Source organism: Semicossyphus pulcher, unplaced genomic scaffold, assembly GCF_022749685.1.
Source record: "Semicossyphus pulcher isolate SPU_LCO1_2020_fin unplaced genomic scaffold, fSemPul1.0.p SCAF_5, whole genome shotgun sequence".
NCBI lineage: Eukaryota > Metazoa > Chordata > Actinopteri > Labriformes > Labridae > Semicossyphus > Semicossyphus pulcher.
The window spans coordinates 5,613,290-5,637,458 of NW_027211726.1; the positions used below are offsets into that span (position 1 = coordinate 5,613,290).

Here is a 24,169-nt window from a genome sequence, read left to right on the forward strand (position 1 = left end):
CTACAAAAGCACTGAGAGACACGCAGGACTTTATCATCTTCGTTCGCATGTGAAAGTCGCGTTGAACCTCCTGCTGAACAGATCTTGGCAAATATTGGCCAACTGTTAACACAACAATACAACACAACTGAAGATTAAATGAAAATACATTTTGACCCACAGTTTAAATTTGAAAAACTAAAGCAGACACTGTAAACTGTTTCAATCCCCACTTCTAGTTTTTTAAACACTTTCTATGAAGGCATGTAATGAGGTTTTTAAAAATGTTAGGGTTTTTTTTGTTTGTTTTTTACATTGACTCTTGAACTCTGGTTGACAGAAGCTCTTCATGCTCACTGTGGATCAACACCAGAGTTTATTTTAAGACTGAATGTGGGAGGTGAACGAAGCCTTAACTTTTAAAAGGGAAGCCAGGCTTATTCAAAACAGAATGATATTCAAAATTCTATAAAGCAGACTATACTTTAGGGCATGGACCTGTGATTGACTGGCTACCACATCAACATGCCAACCAGGATTGAGACGTGGCAATTCTCATGCAACTTGTCGTTCAAATAAGTTTGCAACACTGACAGTCTATATTTTATCTCTGAGTTTATCTTTACTCAGAAGTCAGTGATAGCACATCGTCTCGTATGGGCGTTATATAACTGACATCCATTGACTGTATAAATAATGGATGTAGCCACCATGAAGTCACCCATTGCTTGGTTGACTGCAAATATGAAGCCTTAAGTTCATCACACAGGCGGTGCATGTGCCAAGTTCCGCTCCCTGCAGTGGCTAACTGTAGCTACTCCATTCAAGTCACTGGCCTACCATGATGGTAATGGCTCAGGCCTATTCTACGTCCCGGCGAAGGTCAAACGATACACCCCACCCCTTCCCTGCATAGTGTTTCTGCAAAGCAGCCAACTACCTTAACAGCCCAGACTGTTTGCTGTCCTGTACCGCAATAGTGGAACGACCTCTACATTACATTAAACATTTCTGGACTGCTTCAATCAATGCTGTAGATTTAGGTACGACTGACTTGTCCCCAGCAATTACTGTATCAACAAATTCAAATATAAATGTGAAGGTACAGATGCACTTTGAGTCTGCGGAGGACTTGTTCATACGAGACAGCTGCTGTGAATCTGTCTGCTGCTGTTATCAGAGACTCCAGTCTGCAGGGTGGTTCATACATTGATAAAGCGGAAAGTTTTGTTTTTGATCTGCGCTTCTGTTCATATGCATGCTCTCTCTCTCTCTCTCTCTCTCTCTCTCTCTCTCTCTCTCTCTCTCTCTCTCTCTCTCTCTCTTGCACATGACTCTCTTAACATTCAGTGGTCTGATGTGTTTGCTCTCTGTGGAATACTTAAAATGAGATAAGAAAACTTCAGTGTTTGCTTGTGAGAGAAAAACTCTGCAGTGAGTTTTGTGCATAAAGTATTATAGACTAATAAATATAGGGTTGGAGAACCGATTCTTAAATAGAACTGGTTCCAAAATTCAGATTCTGAAGGAATCATTCAGAAATTTTAATTTCGATTCTGCTTATCAATTCCTGAATAAATTTCACTCAGGCTAGTTTCAGGACTTGGCTGTCTGTCTACCCGGCTGCGCCTAGTCGGACCACACGGCTGCGCAAAGCAATTGTTTTGATTGGTGGGAAGATCAATAGCAAGCACAAGTCTGGGTCGAGCCGTGTGCCATTATGGAATGCTGCAAGCGCTCAAAAGCCTGGCTTCATTTTGTTTGAAAAAATGGCGGGTCGGCACAGTGCAACACCTGTGTGCCAAACTTATTTCGTCTCATTTTTCTGTGAAATAAGCATGTGACTTGTTTTGACCCTGCCCTTCAAAGAATTGGAATCGAGAATCGTTAAGAACCAGAATCAATAAGCAGAATCAGAGTCAGAATCAGTCAAAAAAGACTTGACTGCCACAAATACCTGTGTTCAGACAAAGAGGGAAAGAAAGACGTTCAGGTAAGAGTTCATTTCTTCATCAAGGACTTGAAGGAAATGTTAACAGCTTTGCGGTTTGAAAATGTTTCAGGCCTGGTTGGCAAGCAGACATGCTCAGAGTGGATCAATTAAGAAAACAAAACGTGATTTTCAGTTGAAACAGCTTTTTTAAGCATTAGATATAAAATGAATCCCTCTACCTAATCTCAAAGTAGACCTGTAGTAGACAGTTTTATGGAAAGTTCATGAGTTTTTTGGTAAAGGTGTATTGAATACAGTCTGACTACAAGCAGTGATGAAATAATAGATACTCAATTGTAGTTATGTGTTTGATAATTCAGAATTTCTTTTTTTTTTTGTTATATATATTTTTTTAATAGTACAAGACACTAAAAACAGGATACAGCACACAAAAGACAACCACAAACAACAAACAAAACCAAAACAAATATACAATGGTGACAGCCAGATTCAGTGAGGCAGGCACTGAGGATGTGACTGATTGCACATTAGATCAGATGCCCGGCTAGCCTTCAACAGGACAAGGATTGGGACAGCGAGTGGAGGGTGCGTATTTTTAAATGCATCTTTGCAACAAAGGCAAAGGATAATAAAAAAAACATGTTACATACACACATATACATACATGGATTGTGTTCAAAATCAGGATAACAAAATTCTCTACATTTTCCTGTATAACTGCCATCAAGGCCTTTTATTCAAAGCTGTAATCCTCTGTGGCCACTGCCCAGACCTTCAAGGATAATTTATCATTTCTTTCAGGAGGCAGGAAGAGTGTGGTTTAAGTGAGTGATACAGCAAACAGAAACCTTTCACTCATTTGATTTGTGCAGGGATAATACTGAAGCATATTACTGCCATAAAAAAAGGATCAGTGTCATGTTATGAGGTGAAATGTTTATTGTTATAACATAAAACATGTTATAACGTAACGTCCCTTTGATAGGTACTGTATGCATACTAATATCGCAGTATCATCCACCGTTCTCAATAAAAGCAGAATCTCTTCATGTCTCAACGCAAGCATGAAGTAGAATTTAATCAAATCCTGTAAATGAGCCACTCAGACATCAGTTTCATGTTATAAATTATGATTTTGTCTAATAATTATTATTATATTACGTAATAAAGTTTTCACGTTATAAAGTGATACTGATCCTTTATTTTTTATTGTGGCTTGGCAGCAATTTGCTTCCATACTACATTAAACTACTCAGGCACAAAATGACCATGTGAATAATGGCAGTTTCAGTCTTAGTTAAATGTGAACTTCATGCTGATAGTACCATTCCTTTAATAATTTGATTTTCCTCTACCACCAGCCTTCACTGGTTGAGGAAATAAAGAAATAACTTTCATAAAAACACATGAGCATCACATATACAAAATAACATTTCTGAAGAATGCAGCCTAAACTAAAGTTCAGACTGATTTTGGTGCACACCTAATCCTAATCAGTAAACAGGACTTACCCTGCAGGAGGGCGGCAGGGGCAGGGGGCAGTCAGCTGCCTTGGTGCCCCCATGTTTGAAAAAAAATGGCGCAAAAGTGCCCTCATGGACGTCCCTGTAGTAGATACAAAAATGATAAAGTGCCCTCACAGGTGCCCTTCCAATGGAGAAAATGAAATTGGAAGCCCTTCTAGTGGATAAATGATACTGGTTGGAAAATGATTCAGCCTCCGCATATACTATGTGTGAGACAATGTGCCCTCATGGGATGCCTATAGTTGCCTCTAGTTGCCCCTGTTGTTTCGCATCACAACTTTCTGCGCACTAGTGCCCCATGGCATAAAACTGGTGCCCTTTGTATTTTTTTTGCCCTGCCTCTCAAACAGCCTGAGTACGCCACTTTTGCTGTGTATAATATGATATACTCTATATTGAAATGTAGAGTCTTATCTTTGTTGGATGGAACAAATTAAAACATGAGTATAGCTTTTAATTTGGAATACAAACCACAGTCAAATAAGCAATGTGGGAGGAAAAAATAAGCAGAACTAAAAAGTGCACCGGTTCTAATGATTGTTTTTTTTAAGAGATCAAGTGACTACCCTTTCCTGATCTTTTCATATTCAAAGTAGCTTCTTATATCTCAATTACAACTCTAGATCATTCGTTCTTTTAAATGGAGGAGGATTCAGTCTGAGACACGGTAGCACATGTAGCCACTCCCTCCGTGAGAACGCCTGCATGGTGCCATTTTGTGTCCTACTTTGTTGTTTTGAAATGGCAGACACACAAACAGTCTCTCTTCGACCGGGCACTGGTGTGTACTGCAGGGCATTCAGGTTGTTAATATCTGATTCCTAGCAGTCAGATGTTGTTTTTTCCACAACATATAGTGTACCCAATGTTTAATACCTAAATTAAGTTTCGTAATTGTTTCATAAATGCAGAAATGAAACTATTCAGATTACAGAATATGTCAATAAAGCCGGAAGGCAGAAAGCTGAGTCACACGGACCTTGCCCAGAATGCAACTTGGTTAACTCCTTCCTTCTGTCTCTGTGCCAAAATCTACTGCTCCCATTTCAAGCATAAAGTAGCTCAACAAACTAGACCTTGTATAAACTGCAGCTATAGACAGTCTTAGAGCTCCTCTACTGGACAAAAACAGCACATCTCCTCTGAGCTGTTTCTGGGAAATCACCTGATGAATGTGTTAGGTTTCGTTTCGGTGTCTGGGCGGGTGTGATGCAGAGATCTGGCATGGTTTGTACATTCTGGAGGAAAGAAAGGGGAACCATTTATATCGCGTCATCTGCCATTGTAGTCCTCCTTGCTTTACCACATTCCTCTGCTATTGATAGCAAATACCTTCTTTCTCAAAGGTGAACATCAGTAAAACTTCGATGGTGTTAGTTTGAAAAAAATCTCAAATAAAGTGTCTAAATGTGGCCTTTAATCTACAAGAAACTGTTCTATAGAACGGAGAATAGCACATTTGTTGAATGTATTGAATGGAAATTAGTCTTACTCATCAAAAGATGTTTTAAATATATTAAAACATGCAGCACATTGATCTCTGCATATGAGGGTCATTAACTTCATGTGTAATAGTGACAACATGAAAGTGTTTGTGAAACATGATCTTTCTGGATGGAGAGTAGGTCACCAACCAAAAGAAAGATTGTAGTGGGAGAATACTAGTTTACGACTGGTCTTTATTTTCTGTCACTATTGTTCTCCCTTGACCTCTAACAGTCTTGGTTCTTCCCCCTGAAAGCTTGCAGCCACAAAAGTCCACTAATTCCAATAAACTCCCCTTTTAGAGGTCAAGTTCTGTGAACAAACCAATTGTGCACACTCTCTTAACAAGTGTACTGTCTTTTTGTGTAGATAAAGAGACAGATGAAGCAGAGAACGCACATGTAAATGAAGTGGGACATATCCAGGCCACATCCTGTTGGATTATTGCTTGGCAGAGGGCGCCACCTGCTTGTAGAATTGGAGAATTTCACATTGTGCAGTTTAAACTTATTCAGGAAGTATTTTTGTTTAAGTTGTGGTAATGGTTTGTCTTTGAGTTTCCAGGCAGTTTCACACTCAAGTGTAACTTTACTTATTTACTACCTTTACTTCGAGGTCATTTAACGTTGATCGTGGCTGTTTTATTTTGAAAATATGACCGGAACTTGTTCTTTTTTCTGATTAACTTCACGGACTCGTTGTAGGTGAAAGTGAAATTAAGTTGGAGCCGGAGTTGAAGGGGAAAACCAACCATATAACTCTTCTTTTTTCGTGAGATAACAGCATAGAGCAGTAGCTGAGAGCAAAGAAAAGACCAAATATGACTGACTTTTCTACTATCTACAAACTGAGCCTGGTGGCTGTTATCTACCTAGTCCAAGGTAACGTAGCATACTGTTAAGCTAATAACTGTCGTTTTTAATATATACTAAAAAACGCTGCGTTGACATTATACACGAAATAAATTACATGAATGCAGATGTTGTATAACTGCAGCCTGGATAATTGTTTTATCGCGAAAAGGAAGTAACGAAAAACTTACGATAAACGATAAACAGGGCATAGTTAGTGTTAATATGCATATCGTTAATGATAGCACATTTTGATGAATTAAGACATTTAGTACACACCAAGTAATCTTTCATAATTTCAGAAATATCCATTCAACTGTTAACTATACTTTGACAATTTATTACTGCGTGCAAACGAATCCTACTTTCACTTTAAATTTCAGACTATTAAGACATAGTAAGATAGCTTCATCACGAAATCTATAGGCCGAATTTTACTTATGAACCAGTTACGTAATAAAATGTGTACGTTCATTTGCTATTCATCATATGCCTCTTATTTTAACAATGAGTGCTTCAAATTACAGGATATTTGTAAATGGAGTTTGGTGTGAAGGGTTCCGTGCGGTAGCGCCCTCTCATGGCCGAAACAGCATCAACGTGTTTATTGATATTATCGTCGAGAAAAAAATAAGGGGAAAGTTGTTGGGTTTCCTCATATCAGTCTATAGTGTAATTCTACTATTATGCTCAAGTGCCAATGTTTGTTTTTTTATTCATTGTCCATTTCTGTCAAATCTATTGTCTGAAGCTTGCAGCAGCAGCTGTCCAGTGTTGGAGTGCTGGTTTGTGCAGGAGAAGGCGGGTCGAGGAGGAGGTTTAACTGCAGCCACAAGCCAGGAGAAATCCCTGCTGTACATCAGAACCGACACACACAGACAAACTGCAGAGTCCCAAACAGCTCCATCTGACATCAACCCTGACAGAGTCTACTTTGTTACAGGTTAGTGCAACATTATTCACTCAATAGGACGTGGAACCACATCTATATATATCTAGATGTTTTCAACTGAGCCACTGGATCAATCTAAACTTCATGTAACTAGTACTTTTCTCTGACAAGTCTCCTTGTTAAAACTATGTTAATTTCCTGGGTAGAGGTTACTTTGGTTTCTGAAGAAGCTCCTTCTATTAGAATGGAATCAAAATGATTAAATAACCACATTTTATTTCAATTGTTTAACAAATCAGGGAAGTGAGCAGCGATGCAAATTTCTAGATCCATATATCCACACTTAATTCATTTACTAAACCATCCAGCTTGAAGGTTTTTTTTGTTATCATTGCATTATAAATATAGATTGGGTTCAGTTTTTACTTACAATTGTTGGAAGAAAAAAAGGTATTATAATGTCCATTCTCTGTCTCTCTCCCTTTTTATATCAAGCTAATTTTCCCTTGTCATAATTTAGAACAATGTATACATGCTTCCTTTCTGACTCCTCTTCCCTCAGACCCTGCCGGCACTCTCTGCCAGCCCTCTCTGAACCCGCCCAAAGGCTCGATCGAGAAGCCCCAGTGTGAGATCAACCCCTTCCTGCCGCAGCCCTCCACCCTCAAATGGGTCGCTCCACTCACAGAATCGGCTTTGAGCCCCTTGTACCTGCAAGCTGATTGGTTTTCAACCTCTCATCAGGACTTCAAAAAAGAGATGATTATTTCCACCATCACGCGTGCTCCCCCAGCTACCAAAGAGCACAATGGTAACGATTTATGACACAGAGCCCTCGACATGAGGATCTACCCTGTCTCAGTCATGTTTTAGCAGTATGACTCTCCATTCTCTCTGTCTGTCTCCTCAGTGATCCTGAGTGTGACCAGCAAAACACTCTCAGTTAAGTCCAGACTCGGGGAGCCAGTTCTGCTGGACTGCGGCTTCTGGGTCGACCCCTCCTCGCCTCTGTCCGGGTCGGGTTTTGCCGTGGAGTGGCGCTACCAGTTCAGAGGCGACGGACGACTGGTTCTGGCTTACGACGGCAAGGCGGACCGCTTGGCTGATAAACAAGAAGAGGGGGCCACACTGGACTTTGAGGGCTTGCACACGAAGGGAAACGCTTCCCTGATCCTGCAGGAGGCTAAAGTGCATCACTCCGGCATGTATATCTGTACTGTGTATCTGCCGTACCTCGTGGCTCAGGTGGCGATGGAGCTTGAGATTGTTGGTGAGGGCAAATATTTTATTTTTTCACTTCTTTAAAGACAAATATGCATTGTTATTTTCCTAACTTCTAAACTATTTCTCTCCGAACCTTTGCTAAAGTCATAATATGATGCTAAGGAGAGGAAAAGTACTTTATGTGCATTTTTATTGTGATGTATATGACGTCAAACAACGCTGAAACAAACAAATTAATCTGTTACAAAATGAAGGGTTCAGAGAACCAGGTTATTATAACTGACTGTCTATCACTGACTTTCATTTTTCTTTTGTTCCTCCACTCTTTTCTCCTTCCACCTAGAACCTCCGTCCCTCTCCATCCACCCCTCACCTCTGCCCCTCATGGTTCCCGGCAAGACTTTGACCGTTCAGTGTGAAGCGTCTGGTTTTGCCCCCCTTCCCCTGGAACTTAGCTGGGAGTTTAAAGGTGCCGACGGGAAGTCCAGGCCTCTGGGATCAGGCAGCGTAACGGGCCACAGGCAGGCCTGGGATGGAACCTATAGCCAGAGCACCCGTCTGGAGCTCGATACAACTACCCTGGACCTGGGCAGAGGAGGGGAGGTCTCCTGTGTCGCTGTCCATCCTGGAGGCACACAACGGGCCAGTGTGACTCTGAATGTCATTGGTAATGCCAAATAAAGTTTGTGGTTAAGATATTTATTTAACTCTGCTTGTAGCAATTCTAATGAAGAAGTCAGGTGGAGTAAGGTATTGAACTTTTTGCTCTGTAACAGAGTAGAGAGGCCTGGCCGAAATTTTCAGCACCTTTCCAGAATTAGATTCAGAATCAGAAATACTTAATTAATCCCGGGGGGGAAATCGAGCGTTACAGTTGCTCTGACACAAAGAAAGCATAGAGAAATATATGGCATAAAATAGAAGTAAGAACTAGGTCAGATATGTGCATTATATATACAATAAATAAGAGATAAAGATTAAATGCTGAGAAGTGGATCTATGGTGATTTAAATATGAATGCCAGAATTAAATAGAATTGCCAGAATAAAGTTAAAAATTATATACCGAAGAGTTATTTACAAATGAACGGTGTATGCAGTATTTTATGTCAACATATTGCACAGTTGAATTATTGCATAATTATCTGGCTTATGTACATTAAGAGCTCAGTCCTGTGCACAGTTTAAATGAGGTGTCTGTGTGTTAGACACTCAGAGGGAGGAGTTGACTTCCTGTGGCGTTCCGTGGTGCATCTCGGGGTCTTTGACTGAACGAGTTCCAAGCTAGTACTAATGAATTAGGAAAGAAAAGGTGTGTCATTATCATGCGCTATAATACAGGTACAATTTATTGTGGTTATTATGATTAATCTTTTCCTGGTGTTCGAGGCTGCTACAAAGTTCAGTGATTCTATTTTATGACCTTTTTTTACTGAGCTCAGTGAGCAGTGAATGTCTCTACCTTTCTTAAGAGATGTTTTTCCACAGATCATTTCATCCACCCCTGTGTTTGATTATATACGCTTCGTTTGATACACACAATACATGTGTGTTAAAGCTACAGCAACCACACTGCCCTAGAGTGACTGGTACTCATCTAGTTACGTTATGGGGGCTCATGTGAATGGCAAAGATCATCCATTCTTCAAATAACATTTCAAGAGATAACATTATTTTAACATGTCTACTGTATGCGATGGCTCTGCTGGAAGATGTAACTCTAATTAATGTTGATGGGTACATAAATAATTTTCAGTTAGCTTGAGAACAAAGATAAACGTTGGATAAATGGGAATCAATGAAGACTGAATTCTGTCTGTTGTCTTTGCAGGGTTCAGCACTCCCTCCATTGAGGACTCCATGGCAATGGTCGGTGTAGCACTCGTGCTCTACGGGCTTATCAAATTTGTCTCTTGGACCTTCACCGGCTCAGGTAGCAAATTATGCTGAAACAATAACGTGGAAAACTGCCTTGTTTACTGAGTGTAGTAATAATACATTTAATATTTTTTGTTTTTAAATCATTTCAACCTGCAAGAAAGCTCAATACAATCTCACCGTTTTGATACAATAGGATAAAAAACTTTAAAATGTTTCAGAAAAGATAAATTTAACATGGAATGAATGCTTGGCCTTTAATACTGTGTATTTTGAAAAAAATACAGTAAATTGTTCAATTTAATTTCTGTGTATGACATTGTGTCTTTTATTTCACTCTATATAGGACCAGATGAGGCTGATAAACAAGACAAGGTAATGTTACTTTTTCAGATGCTTGTGAACTAAATGTATGCTTTTTAATGTCTTCACATTAAGGTTCGACTTCTGTTTTGTTACCCTGGAGCTGCTCCTGGGTGTTCTCTGTGTCTCCTCTCAATAATAACTCTCCTCTTCCTCCACTTGTAGAAGGACAAGTAAAGAAGATTGAAGTCAACTGCTGGTGAAGTGCAAAAGTGAACCAGCAAACATGCCTTTTTTTTGGATCTTTGCTGGGGTTTCAAAGGTGACTGTTATGCAGACAATAGCGTCTTCTTTTCTTTTTTTTTAAAGATAGCATTGTGATAACAAATGTTCTTAAATAGTTGTTTTCTTCATAGATCTACACAGAAGTTTTCTTTACCCCATACTCAGTTAAATATGTGTCATTGGTAACTTTTGTTATTTTTCACATATAGAAATAGTGCCTACGAGAAGACATTCTGTTGTGCAAAGGTGCCGGTGAAAATTTTCTGTAGGGGGCTTCCGCTCTGTCTAAACATGCCTGTTGTGATAATTCTTCAATCTGAATCTCTACAATCTCCATTTAGAAGCAATATAGCCTTAATCTCATACTGGCTTCCCGCTGTTTACACATTGTTGTTATATTTTCGTCATGAACACTGGAAAAGAACCAGAAACCCGAAGGAGTGGTGAAATATCAGCTTTACTTTGAAAATAGTAATGCTTTCATATTTTTCTCCTATATGCTTTTATCATCCCTGAGAGACCAGAGATGAGTCCAAGTTTGTGTTTGTGTAAAAAAGAAAGAAAAACATTAAAATGTTTTTTTGTTTAATGGTCCAAGATAATCAAATTAATATTAGACTACACAGTCTAAACCCACAAACATAATCCTGTCATTGTAAATACAGAGAAATAATTTATGTATATTCTGAAATTGTTTTGTTTTTAAGAGTGTCTGTTTGTTTATCATGGTAATACTCTCATCACAAATGATGCTCCAATAGCTTCAACAATAAGCAAAATTATACTTTGATAGAAATGTGAAGGAAATGGTACAGAACACTCAAATCTGCTAAATGATGAATAAAAAAAACTTCTTTAAACACCTTGCCTCATTTTTCAAACACGCAGGTGTTCCACATTTGCTGGAAAAATATAAATGCCCTTATGAACGTTTAAAATAGGAAAAACTGTCTGATTAATGTATGTGGAAGTACTGAAAACTAAGTGTAAGCCTTGTGTTGTTTTTTTGTTGCTGTCAAACTAGGCGGGTTCTTCTAAATAAAATCCTTCATGTTCAAAATCAAATGTGACACAACTGGTATAAACCATAGTCATTGTTAGTTGATAGTATCTATCAAACCAGGTAACGCGAAAGCTTCGATGAGAGTTTGACTTCCGTTGTTCTTTTCAGAATAAAAGTACATGGTTAACTTTGAGTTTTGTTTAAAGGTAGTAATACCTTACTAAGTCGTTAAACTCAGATAAAACTGACATTATGCAAAGTAATGAAATGTTATAAAAATCTGAATAGTTTAACTTAAGCCAATCGCTGGATATGTGTGATTTATGAGATGAACTGCCATAGTCTTTCCTATATATCGTTATGTTCAACATAATTTTTTTGCTTATGACATAAAGATAACGGATATACCTATCCTTCGTTTTTTGATATGATCGTTTATGTATTTTTTGTCAGGTTTTAGGTATCCTTTCAATACTGTCGAGTAGATGTTTTTAAAATACTCACCCGATGGTAGTCAACGGAAGGAAGTCATCCAATAGCTCACGACAATACTCACTGTAACCGTCTATCAACCAATCAGAGGCATTGATGCTGATATGACTTTAGCGGGTAGATTTTCGGTCTCAACTCGACAGCATAGCCAAGTTGACGGGCATTGTTTTGGTAAACAGATAGCCTGTGAGATTTAAAACACGATTTTTACAATTATCGCGGATTTGTTTGTCTAGCAAGGTATGCCATAAAAAAGCAGGATGCGGCCTTTTCTTCTGGATCGGTGTTTCTTACTTAGCTTACTCAGTCACAATGCTAACTAGCTAGCTGATGCTATTGTTAGCTAACTCGAATACATAATTTTTAGTGATGAATCGCGGTGGAACATCATCCTCTTTTCCTGTCACTTTAAACAGCTCATAAACAACAGTTCGGTAAGTGTCAGATTATCATAATATGTAACAGTTAAACACTTCCTCGCTTTGTGATAGCTGTTGTCAAATTTCTCATCTGTCTGTATTGTAGTGTCATCAAGCTTAGGCTACTTCTCTCTTAGAGTTTCACTTTCCCCATTTTATCATTTGGGCGTTGTTGTCTGTCCGATAGTTCTGAGACCACAGACAACAAAATCTGTGTTTTTAAATGACTTCTTTTTTGCCTTTTAAATAATGGATCAGTCCTCGAGCATCATGAGCACATTCACAAGCACATGGCATGGATCTGTGTGTTAATGTTGGAGTGTAACGTTAACTTTTGTGGGACCAAGGTTCAGGAGTGCTCCTCTGATTTAGTGCACCCGCTGTAATTGTTTCAATAATTATTAAAACGGGATACATCTTTCTTGACAAACCAGTTGAACAATTGTTCTGGATGTCTAGCAGTGAGCGATAAAAACCTTCTATAAGTTCTAGGAGCATCAAATATCAATATTGATGGATATTGTCAAACTATAGCAACAACATTTCATTTTTGAGAAGCTAAAATCAAAGACTGTTGAATGAATTTCCTGGAAAGTTATTATAATGATCGAAGTTTATTGGCTGATCGACTGACTGACATTCATGACAACATTTATTGTTTCGGTTTATTCTGTACACAGTCATGGTTTCACTTTTTAACAAATAGTTTTTAAATTAAATAAACATTAGGAATTGAAAGCAACAGTGACAACACAATGTATGTCATTGTTGGTTCCCTGTTCTTTCTGGTCCCACATATTAAAAGGTGGCATCACATGTCAGTCTTTTGATATCGCTTACTCATTCGTTTATCAGATAGTTCCTGATTTATTTGACCATTTTATACATTGAACAACCAGTTCTTTTTAGACAGTCTTCCATTATTCTTTAAAAAATCTGTATCTGTGAAAAATAGTTTTTTATTCCTAAATTACAGATTGTTTACCACCATATGCAGCCACTTTTTACCACTACTCACCAGTCTATTTAAGGACTAACTGACTGATCTTAAGGTTTCCACCACCCACTGCTGACCTAACAACTTAGGCACTCAAAACTCACTCAGAAGTTTCCCTGATCAACATTCTTCCTGTTTTCTGAAAGCGGACACAACCAACATTTTGGATGGCGGTGGCGCCCGCCTCGATGGCGGATAAGATCATTGTACTTGATGATGATGAAGAGGATACTCCTCAGCCCTCCTGCTCTGCCTCAACCTCGTCCTCTCAGCATCAAGCCAAAAATGTCACGCCACTCAGAGCTCAGCAGTCCGCCCCTACGCACATTACCCAGTCACCTTTTGCATCAGCGAAGAAGGACGCACACGTTCTGCAGGCGGAGAACCAGAGATTGTTCACTGAGGTGAGCTCACATAGAGCTGCAATGTCGGACGTAAAAGTGTTTATCTTTTTATTGTTTCACAGATCACTGGGTTTATTCAAAATTATGACAAAATGAGGATTAATTATCTGCTTAAATAGTAGTGATACAACTTTAGACAAATGCAATTGCCTAGTCTGAAGCATGTAAGCATTTAATTTGTAGTTGTGATCACTTCTCACTCTGACACTGATGATATTATAAGAAATGAAAATGAACTTCAAGTGCAAACAAATTTCTAATTGAGTAATAAGTACAAGTGTAAGACAAAAGAAAACAAAACATGGTGTGGGAAAAGTTACAGAATGATAAGATATAATCAAAGCACTCAGCAAAATACAAACAGGAGAAAACAAACAACCAAAACAAAAAGAGGATAGTAACTTTGAGGAATCAGAGATTCAAATGAGAGGGATCACTGTGCCTTTTGTCAGTGAGTGTGTTGCTGTATATGTCCATGTTTTTGATGTGCTAACGCAGATGATAATGAGGTGTAGTCGAGGGAGTCAAAACAAACATCTTAACTGTTGACATTAGTCAAACTCCAGAGAGCTGCAATAATATTGACAAAACATTGACAGGGTTTGAACTGGAAAGACCTGAATCTCATCTCGCTGCTGCTCTGTGTCTTTTATAATTTTCTCTGCCCTCCTCACACCATGTCATTTCTTTGTCCCCGTGCCTACTCATCCTCATAGTTTTCTTTCTCCTCCTAGTTTGTGGACCACTGTTCAGTCCTCACCAAAGACTGCCCTGAGGTCTTGTCCTTCCTCCAAGCCAAGCATTCAAAGGCCTCCCCTGACTTTCTGTCATCCGTTGAGTTCAGGAACACCTTGGGACGATGTTTGACTCGCGCTCAGGCCAACCGTTCCAAAACTTTTGTCTACATCAATGAACTGTGCACTGTACTCAAGCAGCATGCAGCCAGGAAGAGGCAGACCCTCACCAAGGTTGAACCTGGGCCTTGTACCTCAACATCAAATACTCTCCAGTCTACCTCTGCTCTCCTCAAAAGTAAACACAAGACTCAAGATAATAAGGAGGAGGTGGAGGAGGAGGAGGAGGAGGAGAAAGGGGGGGGAGTGGCAGCAGAGGATAAGCAACCTTCCACCTCTGGGCTGCAGGAGGGCAGGGAGGACAATAAACAGGAGGAACAGGAAGCAGAGAAAAAGGCAAAGAGGGCATCCAGGAAACAGGTTAGTGTTGTTGACTAGTATAACCTTATAATGACAGTGAACTTTAAGTAATTCAGCTGCTTATTGTGTATAAAATATTATACTGTGTATAATACTGACAATTTAACTACTGTAGGCATTAATTACATGAGTGATTAAGTTTAGAATCAGGCATTTCACATCATACTCTAAAGTTTTCTTCTCCCCTTTCTTCCTTTCATGGTTGACATACAGCTTAAAATAATAAACACAAACCACAAACCTTTGCTGGGATTTCTGTTACGGCAAGCACATCTTACCCTTCATCTTTGTTCTTCATTTTCTCTCAGATAGCGTACCTGGAGAACCTGCTGAAGGTGTACAACGAAGAGATCTGCCGCCTGCAGCGGGCTGAGCTGAGTTTAGACGACCTGGGAACTGAGGAATCTTCATACATCCAGGAGCACAAACTCAAACGCAGGGTCAGACTGGAGTTTGTGTCAGTGCCGTCAGAGCTGAATGATGTTAAAAGAGGCTGTACACCAGGTTGTGTGACCACTAGTCACATCTCTTTCCTTCTGTGGCTTTCTTCTCTTCCAGATGATGAAGATTTATGAAAAGCTGTGTGAACTGAAGGGCTGCAACACCCTAACAGGCCGAGTCATTGAGCAGAGGATCCCCTACAACAGCACTCGTTACCCTGAGATCAACAGAAAGGTACAATAAATGACAGAACGTGAAAATCAGAGATGTCCCAGTTAAACTTATATTCATATTGTCGAAGCCAATTTGAGCTCAGAGGAATATATAAGTAGGAACCAATCTTTGTGTGGTCAGGTGTTCTGGCTGGAAGCTCAACAGTTTTTGACCACACACGTTATATATACATATATATATATATATATATATGTATTGTTGGCGTAGAATCTCCAAATATGATATTGATAGTTAAATCTTTTATCAGCTAGGGGGGCACTGATCGCAGGTTTGACTCCTGGTCTGCCGGTCCTTTGGTGCATGTCACCTCCCTCTCCTCCCCACATTTCCTGTCTCCCTTCAGCTGTCCTATCAATAAAGGCAAAAGCCAAAAAAATAATCTTTTTATCAGCTTATTAGTTTTGCACTGGGACCTTCAGTATTTGAACCAAGTAGCTTGTGAATAATGTGTGCCAAATGTTGAAGTCAACAGCTGTCTCTCTGGTGCATATAAGTACATATAAAAGTTAAGATTCAGAATCAGCAGGTACGAACGTTAAAGACTCGATTCAGGACTGAGGCCAAAAAATAATTGATCCCCAGTCATGCCGTCAAAATGGGCCAAAAATAAACGTTCGATTATTCCTTCTTAAAAAAACACAGAGGTTCGAACTATTGCAATGTGTCCACGAGGACATACCATTACAACGAGAGACAAATGTACACGCAAAGTTTTATTTATTTAAACATAAACATGCCTTTTTAAAAGCTCAACACAGGCTTCCTACACCTGCAAAATAAACAAATAGAATTCAGCGCTCCGAGCGAGCTGTGCTGTGACGTGATGTCTTTTAACATAATCAACATACCTACACCTGTCTGTTGTGCTGGGGGTGAGACTCTCCCGCTATCCGGCCGGGCTGGGGTTTGTATTATCCGCCGCCGTTGCCACACAGTTGTTGTATTTGTTTGTTGTGACTAGACTGAAGTTAATTATTACTACTACCTATACAGTGACATAGTGATGCATTCAAAGACGCTCCGTAACAAGAGCGTACGCGCGAGGACAAACTAGAACACGCAAGAGCTCGTCAGACAGCCGCGGTAGTGCTGATTTTGTTTCACATCGAATATTAATTTTAATAAGCGGATATGTTTTTTTAATACAATTCGGTTATATTTATTTTTAGCTATTCACTGATAGCCCTAATCCCCAGGATAATCATTGGTTGTATTTGTAGGAGTAAGTCAACAAAAAACAGAAGACATAATCATGAGTCCAGTGTTGTTAAGCTGTTTTATTTGTTTAGTATATTTTTGGATTCGATATGATCTTGATCCTTTGCCGTGCATTTCTTCCTCCTGTCAGATTGAGCGTTTCATCAACAGTCCAGAGGCGCAGAGGAACCCTCCGGATTACCCAGACATTCTCCAGCAGGTGCTTCGTGCCAACGAGCGCCACAACCTGTGCCTGAGCAGGAAACAGCTGAACCAGATCGCTCAGGAGGCGTTCAGAGAGACGGGGAGCCGCATGCAGGAGAGACGTCACCTGGACCTCGTGTACAACTTCGGCTCGCACCTCACTGACCCCTACAAGCCTGGTAAGGCTTCAGGGGGCGATACAAACTCTTCCGTCTGCTGTGGCTAAGAGTAGACTTTTGTGACTTTGCATAATGACTTACTCTTTATTCTGCTGCCTTTTCTCCATCCCCCTCTAAAGCCACAGACCCGGCTCTGTCTGACCCCTCACTGCTGCGGAAGCTGCGCTCCAACAGAGAAGTGGCTCTGTCCCGTCTGGAGGACGTCATCACCAAGTACGCCGTCAAACAGGAGGACACGGAGGAGCAAGAGAGGATCAGACGACAGGAGAAGGACGGCAAGGAGAAAGAGGTACGAGAGCTTCTGGGTGAGGAGCGAAAACTATCACAGGCTTCCTCTGCTGTCAGTGTGTCGCATGCTTTGGTTTCACATTTAAGGATGAAGCTAATGCTTTCGATGACGGGCACATGAGAGAGAATTTCTTAAGCCAGAAAGCAGAACATTTTAATGCAACATAACATTGTTTCAGAGTGTTGTGTCTGGTATTAATCTTAATTTGCAGGACCCGCACCACATCATGTTGTGACAGTTATTTTTCTTTTTTCTTCCCCTGTTTCATTTTCCACTCTCTTCCTGTCTTCATGGCTTCACATTTCTCACATTTTGTTTTCAGGGCAGTAAATCCGAAAAGGAAGAAGAAAAAAAAGAGGCAAACGGGGTGGACGAGGAGAAAGAAGAAGAGGTGGTGGAGGAGGAGGAGGAGGAAGAGGAGGAGGAGGATGAAGAAGATGATGAATCTTCAGACCCGGACATCGAGGAAGAGATCCAGGCCAGCACTCAGCAGGATGGACCAGGTTAGAGCAGAGATATTGCATATTCACTGTTGTATAAAGTCATGGTTCTAGTTTTGAATAACATATTGGTGTCTCTTTTCCTGGACACGACAGAAGCTCCATTTCACACTGTCACAAGATAACACTAGCTCTACAAAGGAACGGGAGTTTGACACTGTTATTTTTGTGTTTACATGAGGGCTGTTAGTGGACAACAATCTAGCGATACGATACAGAGGTATATACAATACATTAAAGCAAAATCACACGAGAGGCAGTGATGTTGTTCTGAATATCATCGCGGCTGTGATTCAGTTGTAGATAATCACAAACACAAGCAGAAAATAGTCGTAAAAAATAATGATCAACAACAAATTGTTTTTTGCTCCACCAACTCAACTAGTGCTACTAACCTGCTTTACTGAAACTCAACTTTTGTTGCCAAGCAACCCAAACATTCTCCTGCACTTTTTTTTAATCAGGTATATTTATTTGTATGTTTTAATTCCTAATCAATCGGTGAAATAAGACTCTTATTGCTGTGTGATTCAGAGGTACCCGCTTAATTAATGTACACACACACAGTCTGCTGTAATGTCAGTTAACAGTATTCAGAACACCTGGCTGAGGCGGAGTGATACACACAGTGAAAAGTCCCAGTGATGTTGTTCTCTATATCAACATTCATGGAATGCCTCTTGTCCAATCAGATTACTTGTTCAGCACTAACTGCTGTATAACTTGATATAATGTCTTTATTCCCATCATGAAACAAAACCTGTTTAAACAACGTAAATCCAGGCTGGTTAGGAGACGGCATACGCGTGATAGCCCTGCCCACCTGACACACAGATTTGGTTTCACATTATCCTCGGCAAGGTTTCCTCTTACTTTGTTTATTCACAAAAAACAAAACAACAACTTTATACACAAGTTGTCACATCAGGTGCTGATGTATAAGAAGTAATAAAGTTGTGCACACAGGCCAGACAGTGTTTAAATGAGTCTGTTTTGAACCAGTTGGACACGTTTTACTCTCTTGTATTTCCTTCAACTGCACTGACAGGATTTAAATTGCTAATGGAGCGATGAGGCCTTCAAAGTCAGCAAACACAGTGACATCTAGTGGTGTAAACATGAATAACAGCCCTTCATGAATGTGGCTAAAGAAACGCATCTCTCTGATGTTGCATGTGTTAGATTAGCTGCTTTACTTGCTGTTGGATTTCTTTCTAAACTTTGCTCATTTCTTTTCATTGTCTGCTGAGTTCAGTTGTAAAGTTTCTAACATGTCAAACCAAACTCTCAAGCACCTGAGATATTTGAAGCTTCTGTTGTCCTCAGACATTTTGGGACAGTTAGCTTTTCAGTTAAAGAAGCTTCAGCTACCAGGACTTGTGTTATAGATGGCTAATAAGGCTGTTAAATATTTCTCTGTTAACTTTCCTCTTTCTGTAGACGATGACGAGAACGAGGAAGACGACAGCAACGAGGCAGAACAAGCATGTGACGGAACGAACAAGGAGGATCAGACAGACGGGTTATCAGGAAGCGTCTCTGCGGGGGAAGAAGGAAACATGAAAGATGAGGACGAGGAGCCAGTCACAAGTGGATTCAGTCCTCTTTCTGATGAAAGCAAGTCCCAAATCTCTCCGCTGTCCGACATCCCCTCCCCTAGACACAGCCCCAGCCAATCAGAGCTAATGCAGACTGATGACCACATGCCCCTGTCTAATGGAAACCTTGCAGGGTTGAAAGAGCCCGTGGATTCCTCCAATCAGCTTTCAGTCGTGCTGGTTAGCACAAACAAAGTTACTAAGAACGCCTCAGGCGCCTCCCCCATAGCAGCCAATGGGGTGTCTTTGTCACAGGCAGTCATGATAGAGAAATGTGACACACACACTACGACCGGCACGTCGCCGCCACCCAGCCCCAGAACTACAAGGAGCCAGAAGAGGAAGAGAGAGGATGTTTCATCTGCAAACTCCCGAAATACAAAGCACATCATCATCCATGACAGGTACTGTGAGGGTTCCTTTGTGATGGATTAGGATTTTAATTACTTGAAGAAATCCTTTAATCTGCAGCGTAATGTTCACTAAATGAAATGTAGGTTTGCCCGGGATGATGAAGAGATGTCCTTATCACAAAATACTAGAGGTCCCCTGGTTATACAGGTGTTGTGTAGAAAGCTTAATGTGATAAAAAATGTGTTAATAGGAGCATAAATAGGATACAGCAGAATGGAGGACGGATTAAGGACTTGTTGCTGCTGTTGCAGAATCAGAGATTTACAGGGATGGTTTCCCCGTGCAAGGGACTGAAAAACGTTCACTTTAAAAAAAGAATTGTAGCTATTTTTTTGTTGATAAAGAACTTAAAGCGTCAGTTGAGAAAAGATGACGTAATTACCGTGCGTCCTCATATTAAAATGAGACACAGGTGTTACAGGAGGATGCCAATAGCGACTTATGCACACACACGCACATATGACAGGCTGGAGGTAAACGATAAGAGACGTTTTGATTTGAATACTTGACTCTGCGGGTTTGATGCGTTAGCTTTTTGCTACATGCAAATGCATCGCCCACTCGCATACACTCGCATTCTCTTTCATTCATTCATTAATTCACCCTGCTGCAATCTAAGCCATACATACACCGACCAATTTATCGGTTAGCCGATATTAGCATATTGCAGATATATCGGTATCGGTGATATATCCTCTGGTGTGCTCCGGTATTAATATATGAGTGTTTGCAGAATATAAAATGTAAAAAGACGCCTGAACCAGAGTAAAGCAGTGTTATTACATCTATTAACAAGCAGAGGTATTTATATTCTAACACGTGCCAGACCAACAACTCTTCATAAAAAAAGAAATACAGCTGGAGTCAAGAAATGTAAGAGCCACCCCACTCGTGGTCACAACTATATACAGCACAAAAATGACAATAACCGGTTATGCCAAATGCAGAACATGTGTTCTGAACAGACGCGTTACAAACGCTAACAAAAATGATTTGCATTTTGGAACATAAAACAGGAAACTTAACAACTTCACCATCTACTCGGTCAGCGCTAGGTGGTAGGCATGATGGGAAATGATAGGACTGTACCTATTGCTTGCAGAGTGCCCGTCTCTTTTTCAGCTGATAAATCTATTGGAATTTTTTTACTCCCTAATATCGGCATCGGCCCCAAAAATCCAGTATCGGTCGAGCTCTGCCTTCAATCAACCATCACCCCCAAGTATGTGACATTGTAAATATGAATTTGGAGCGCATTGAAAAGAATAAACTCAAACCGCTTTAGACGTAGTTTGAATGAATCCAGCCACCACTTCTACAGAAGAGCACAACACCCTACTTTTTAATAAAACAGTTTTAAATCTGCTATTTTGGGATTTTCACCAATTCAGACTGTGTTCAGTTTTAGCTTTTATTAGCATCACTAAGCTAGTTCTGTTTGCACATCCGTCCACTAATGGAGACAAACAGAGGAAGTTAAAGTTTCTTTTTTTTGTTGATTTCCCTCTTCCTAATGTCTTTCTCCCTCCTTCCCTTCCTGCACCCCTCCATGTTTCCCCCTCAGCGAGGTGGACATCCCTCTGGATATGGGTGTTTTTAGCTGCAATTCTCCGCAGCAGGCTGAGGCGACCCGAGCAGACACTCCGACGCAGGAAATGGTCAGCAGCTCACAGTCGACGCCGCCTCCCAAGAAGAACAAGGTGGGGCACATGGCGGGTATATGATAAATTAGGGTTAACAGATACATTTTCTGGGCCAACAGAACAGTGTGATCTGCACACCTCAACACAGAAGGTGTTTCAGTGAGGAGCCCAAGATCATATTTCCTAATCATTCCAGTGTTTGTGTTCCCAGGTCAATGTGGCTACCCAGTGTGACCCAGAGGAGACCATCGTCCTGTCAGACTCAGAATGACCTTTCACCTTTGACCTCTCACTGTCCTGCAGGACTCTTCCAGATCTCGCCTGGACTCTCAGATTTCTTTTCTGAAAGCCTTTCTAAGGTCTTCGTCTGCTGGTTTGTAAAAAAGGCAAAAACTCAATCATTATTTTCTAATTCAGAACTGTGAAATTACTGAAACATGTTCTGTCTCTGACAAGTTTCTACAAAATAAACAGCAGCCATCCGTCGCTGTGGACGACAGGGAAAACTATGAATTTTGTACCTCATGTCACTTGATTATATTTTACCAAACGAAAGCCAAGACGAGTGTTTTTGTTAAAGACAATAATAAAATAAGAATCACTTTTGAAAGAGAGCTGCTTTAACAGGACGTGTTTTTGTTTCAATCAGGGTTTTACGGATGATTATTTCTTGACTTGAACTTTAGTCGGTGTGGTTTAGGAAAGAAACCAGTGCCTGAAAACATGAACTGTGCGACTCGTGGCCCACGCGGTGGGGTTTTGGTTTTCGCAGACACTCGACTGGTGAGCGCTGACTTAGCTCTCTGCCGGTTTGTTTACATTTTTATATTCAATCCATTTATCCCTTATAAAGGAGAAATATGTGGCGGTCTGTACAGAGAGCATTGTTAGACGAGGTTGTTTTACCTGCTGTTGATATTTATGCATTGCGTAAGTTAGCTTCTCTGCTGTTAGCACTGTTTTTGGACTGCAGCAGTGATGCTGGAGAACATGTTTTAATTTTTCCTTTTGTGTTTTCCTCTTAAACTTATTTCTATTTTTAGGTTTAACATAAAGTTAAGAGTAGAGTTACTTTTTTATTCAGACCTCTGTCTGCTGCGCGAAACATAGCTGTTTCACAAGCACAAAACTAATACAAATGTTTAAAACCTCAATAAATCCGATGAAAAGACCCAAACCATTGAGAAATTGTTACTTTACTATATTCAAAGCCTTATATTTCTTAATCCTCCACAACCTTAATCCATTAAAACACATCAGTGAGCCACACTGTTTCAGCAGCGGACATGTTCCTATATTATAATAAACATAAACTACTGAAAATAGACCCCAACAAGAGCTCTGCTTATTCCTTGTCAAGTAAAGTCAGCTAGAAACTGTAGTAATCAGCTGTTTTCAGGAAAAAAAGTACTTTTTAAAAAAAGAACAATTTTTCGAGGTTTAGTCTCATGAGGAACAGAAATGGCTTGGGGATGAGAGGAGTGAAGAGAGACTAACACATCTCACAGTGGCATTGAGGATTTCTGTGTGTGCTTCCCCTAAAGCCTCGATAACTGCATGTACACTAAAACTCTTACAGGCAGTGTTGCACTTACGATCTGGAGCGTTTGATGAATGAGACTTTTTGAGACCTGCGTGTGTTGCGTCCTTAGTTTTCTCCTCCTGAATCCCATTTTTATAAAGTTATTTTCACACAGGTGAAATTATATTTTGGGCTAAATACTCTTTTCAAAGTGAATAGAATGTAGACCTGGAATGTAGTTATCGTAGCTACGACCTGTCAGGCCTTGTTTATGCAGAGGAGTGATCCATCGTTCACTGTGAATCTTTTCTTTTTCATTTTTGATAATAAATGAAACATTTTTTTACAGCCTGTGTGGTTTGAGTTTTACTTGTTGGTGATATAAATATATTAATTACATTTTATAATCTGCCAAGGCTGCACGTGAGCTCTTATTTATGTGAATTGAGAATAGTTGGACACTCTGCTCAGCTTGTGGTTCTCAGAGGTCACATCAATGTTTTAACCCACATCAGTCAGTCTTAGCTACAACTACAGCTGAGCTTATTCAATGGATCAGGTATCGTTGTGACAGATTCACACTAAAAAGAAATACATATTCTTGGTTCAACACATTCTGCAGCTCTACCCAGTGAAGAATACAGATTTTAAATTAGGATAAAAAAGACACTGGTGTCATATCAGCGCTTTGTTTCAGCAGATTCCCTGAGTTGTATAACAGGAGAGAAAAAGTGGGAGCGTGGGATCCGTAGTCTTGGCATCAAATTACAAGAACAATGTTTTGCTAATTAATGATATTTATGTTTCTCTAAAAATGAGGCACTTACAGCCTGCTGCTGCACTTTTACCTGTCCAGGTTGTAATCAGGCCTGAACCTGCGTAACTTCTGTTGGTCTAACTTCAGAACGCCGTCTTTGACATTTAAAAATATTCTGGGGCTCATAAAAACCTCTAACCTTATATCTCTGATCAACACTTGAGATGAAGAGTTTCCTAAATGTATTTTTATGTCAAATAAGAAAAGTTGTACGTTGGCCTAAAAG

The 24,169-nt window shown here is 40.1% G+C and overlaps 2 protein-coding genes across 2 annotated transcripts; both read left to right on the forward strand.

Annotated features, from left to right (window-relative positions):
• Window positions 1-5,563: 5,563 nt before the first annotated feature.
• Window positions 5,564-10,963, forward strand: LOC138608308 (tapasin-like). The gene is made up of 8 exons (XM_069680868.1): window positions 5,564-5,825; window positions 6,547-6,738; window positions 7,250-7,498; window positions 7,598-7,957; window positions 8,255-8,578; window positions 9,742-9,843; window positions 10,135-10,163; window positions 10,317-10,963. Exons 1-8 carry the CDS (start codon window positions 5,765-5,767, stop codon window positions 10,326-10,328), a joined length of 1,329 nt encoding a protein of 442 aa, XP_069536969.1. The 5' UTR covers window positions 5,564-5,764; the 3' UTR covers window positions 10,329-10,963.
• A 1,036-nt stretch (window positions 10,964-11,999) lies between these two features.
• On the forward strand, window positions 12,000-23,472 carry daxx (death-domain associated protein). The gene is made up of 11 exons (XM_069681961.1): window positions 12,000-12,305; window positions 13,434-13,691; window positions 14,426-14,905; window positions 15,214-15,345; window positions 15,464-15,580; window positions 16,929-17,160; window positions 17,280-17,449; window positions 17,772-17,952; window positions 19,390-19,951; window positions 21,526-21,661; window positions 21,816-23,472. Exons 2-11 carry the CDS (start codon window positions 13,455-13,457, stop codon window positions 21,873-21,875), a joined length of 2,307 nt encoding a protein of 768 aa, XP_069538062.1. The 5' UTR covers window positions 12,000-12,305; window positions 13,434-13,454; the 3' UTR covers window positions 21,876-23,472.
• Window positions 23,473-24,169: the final 697 nt, after the last annotated feature.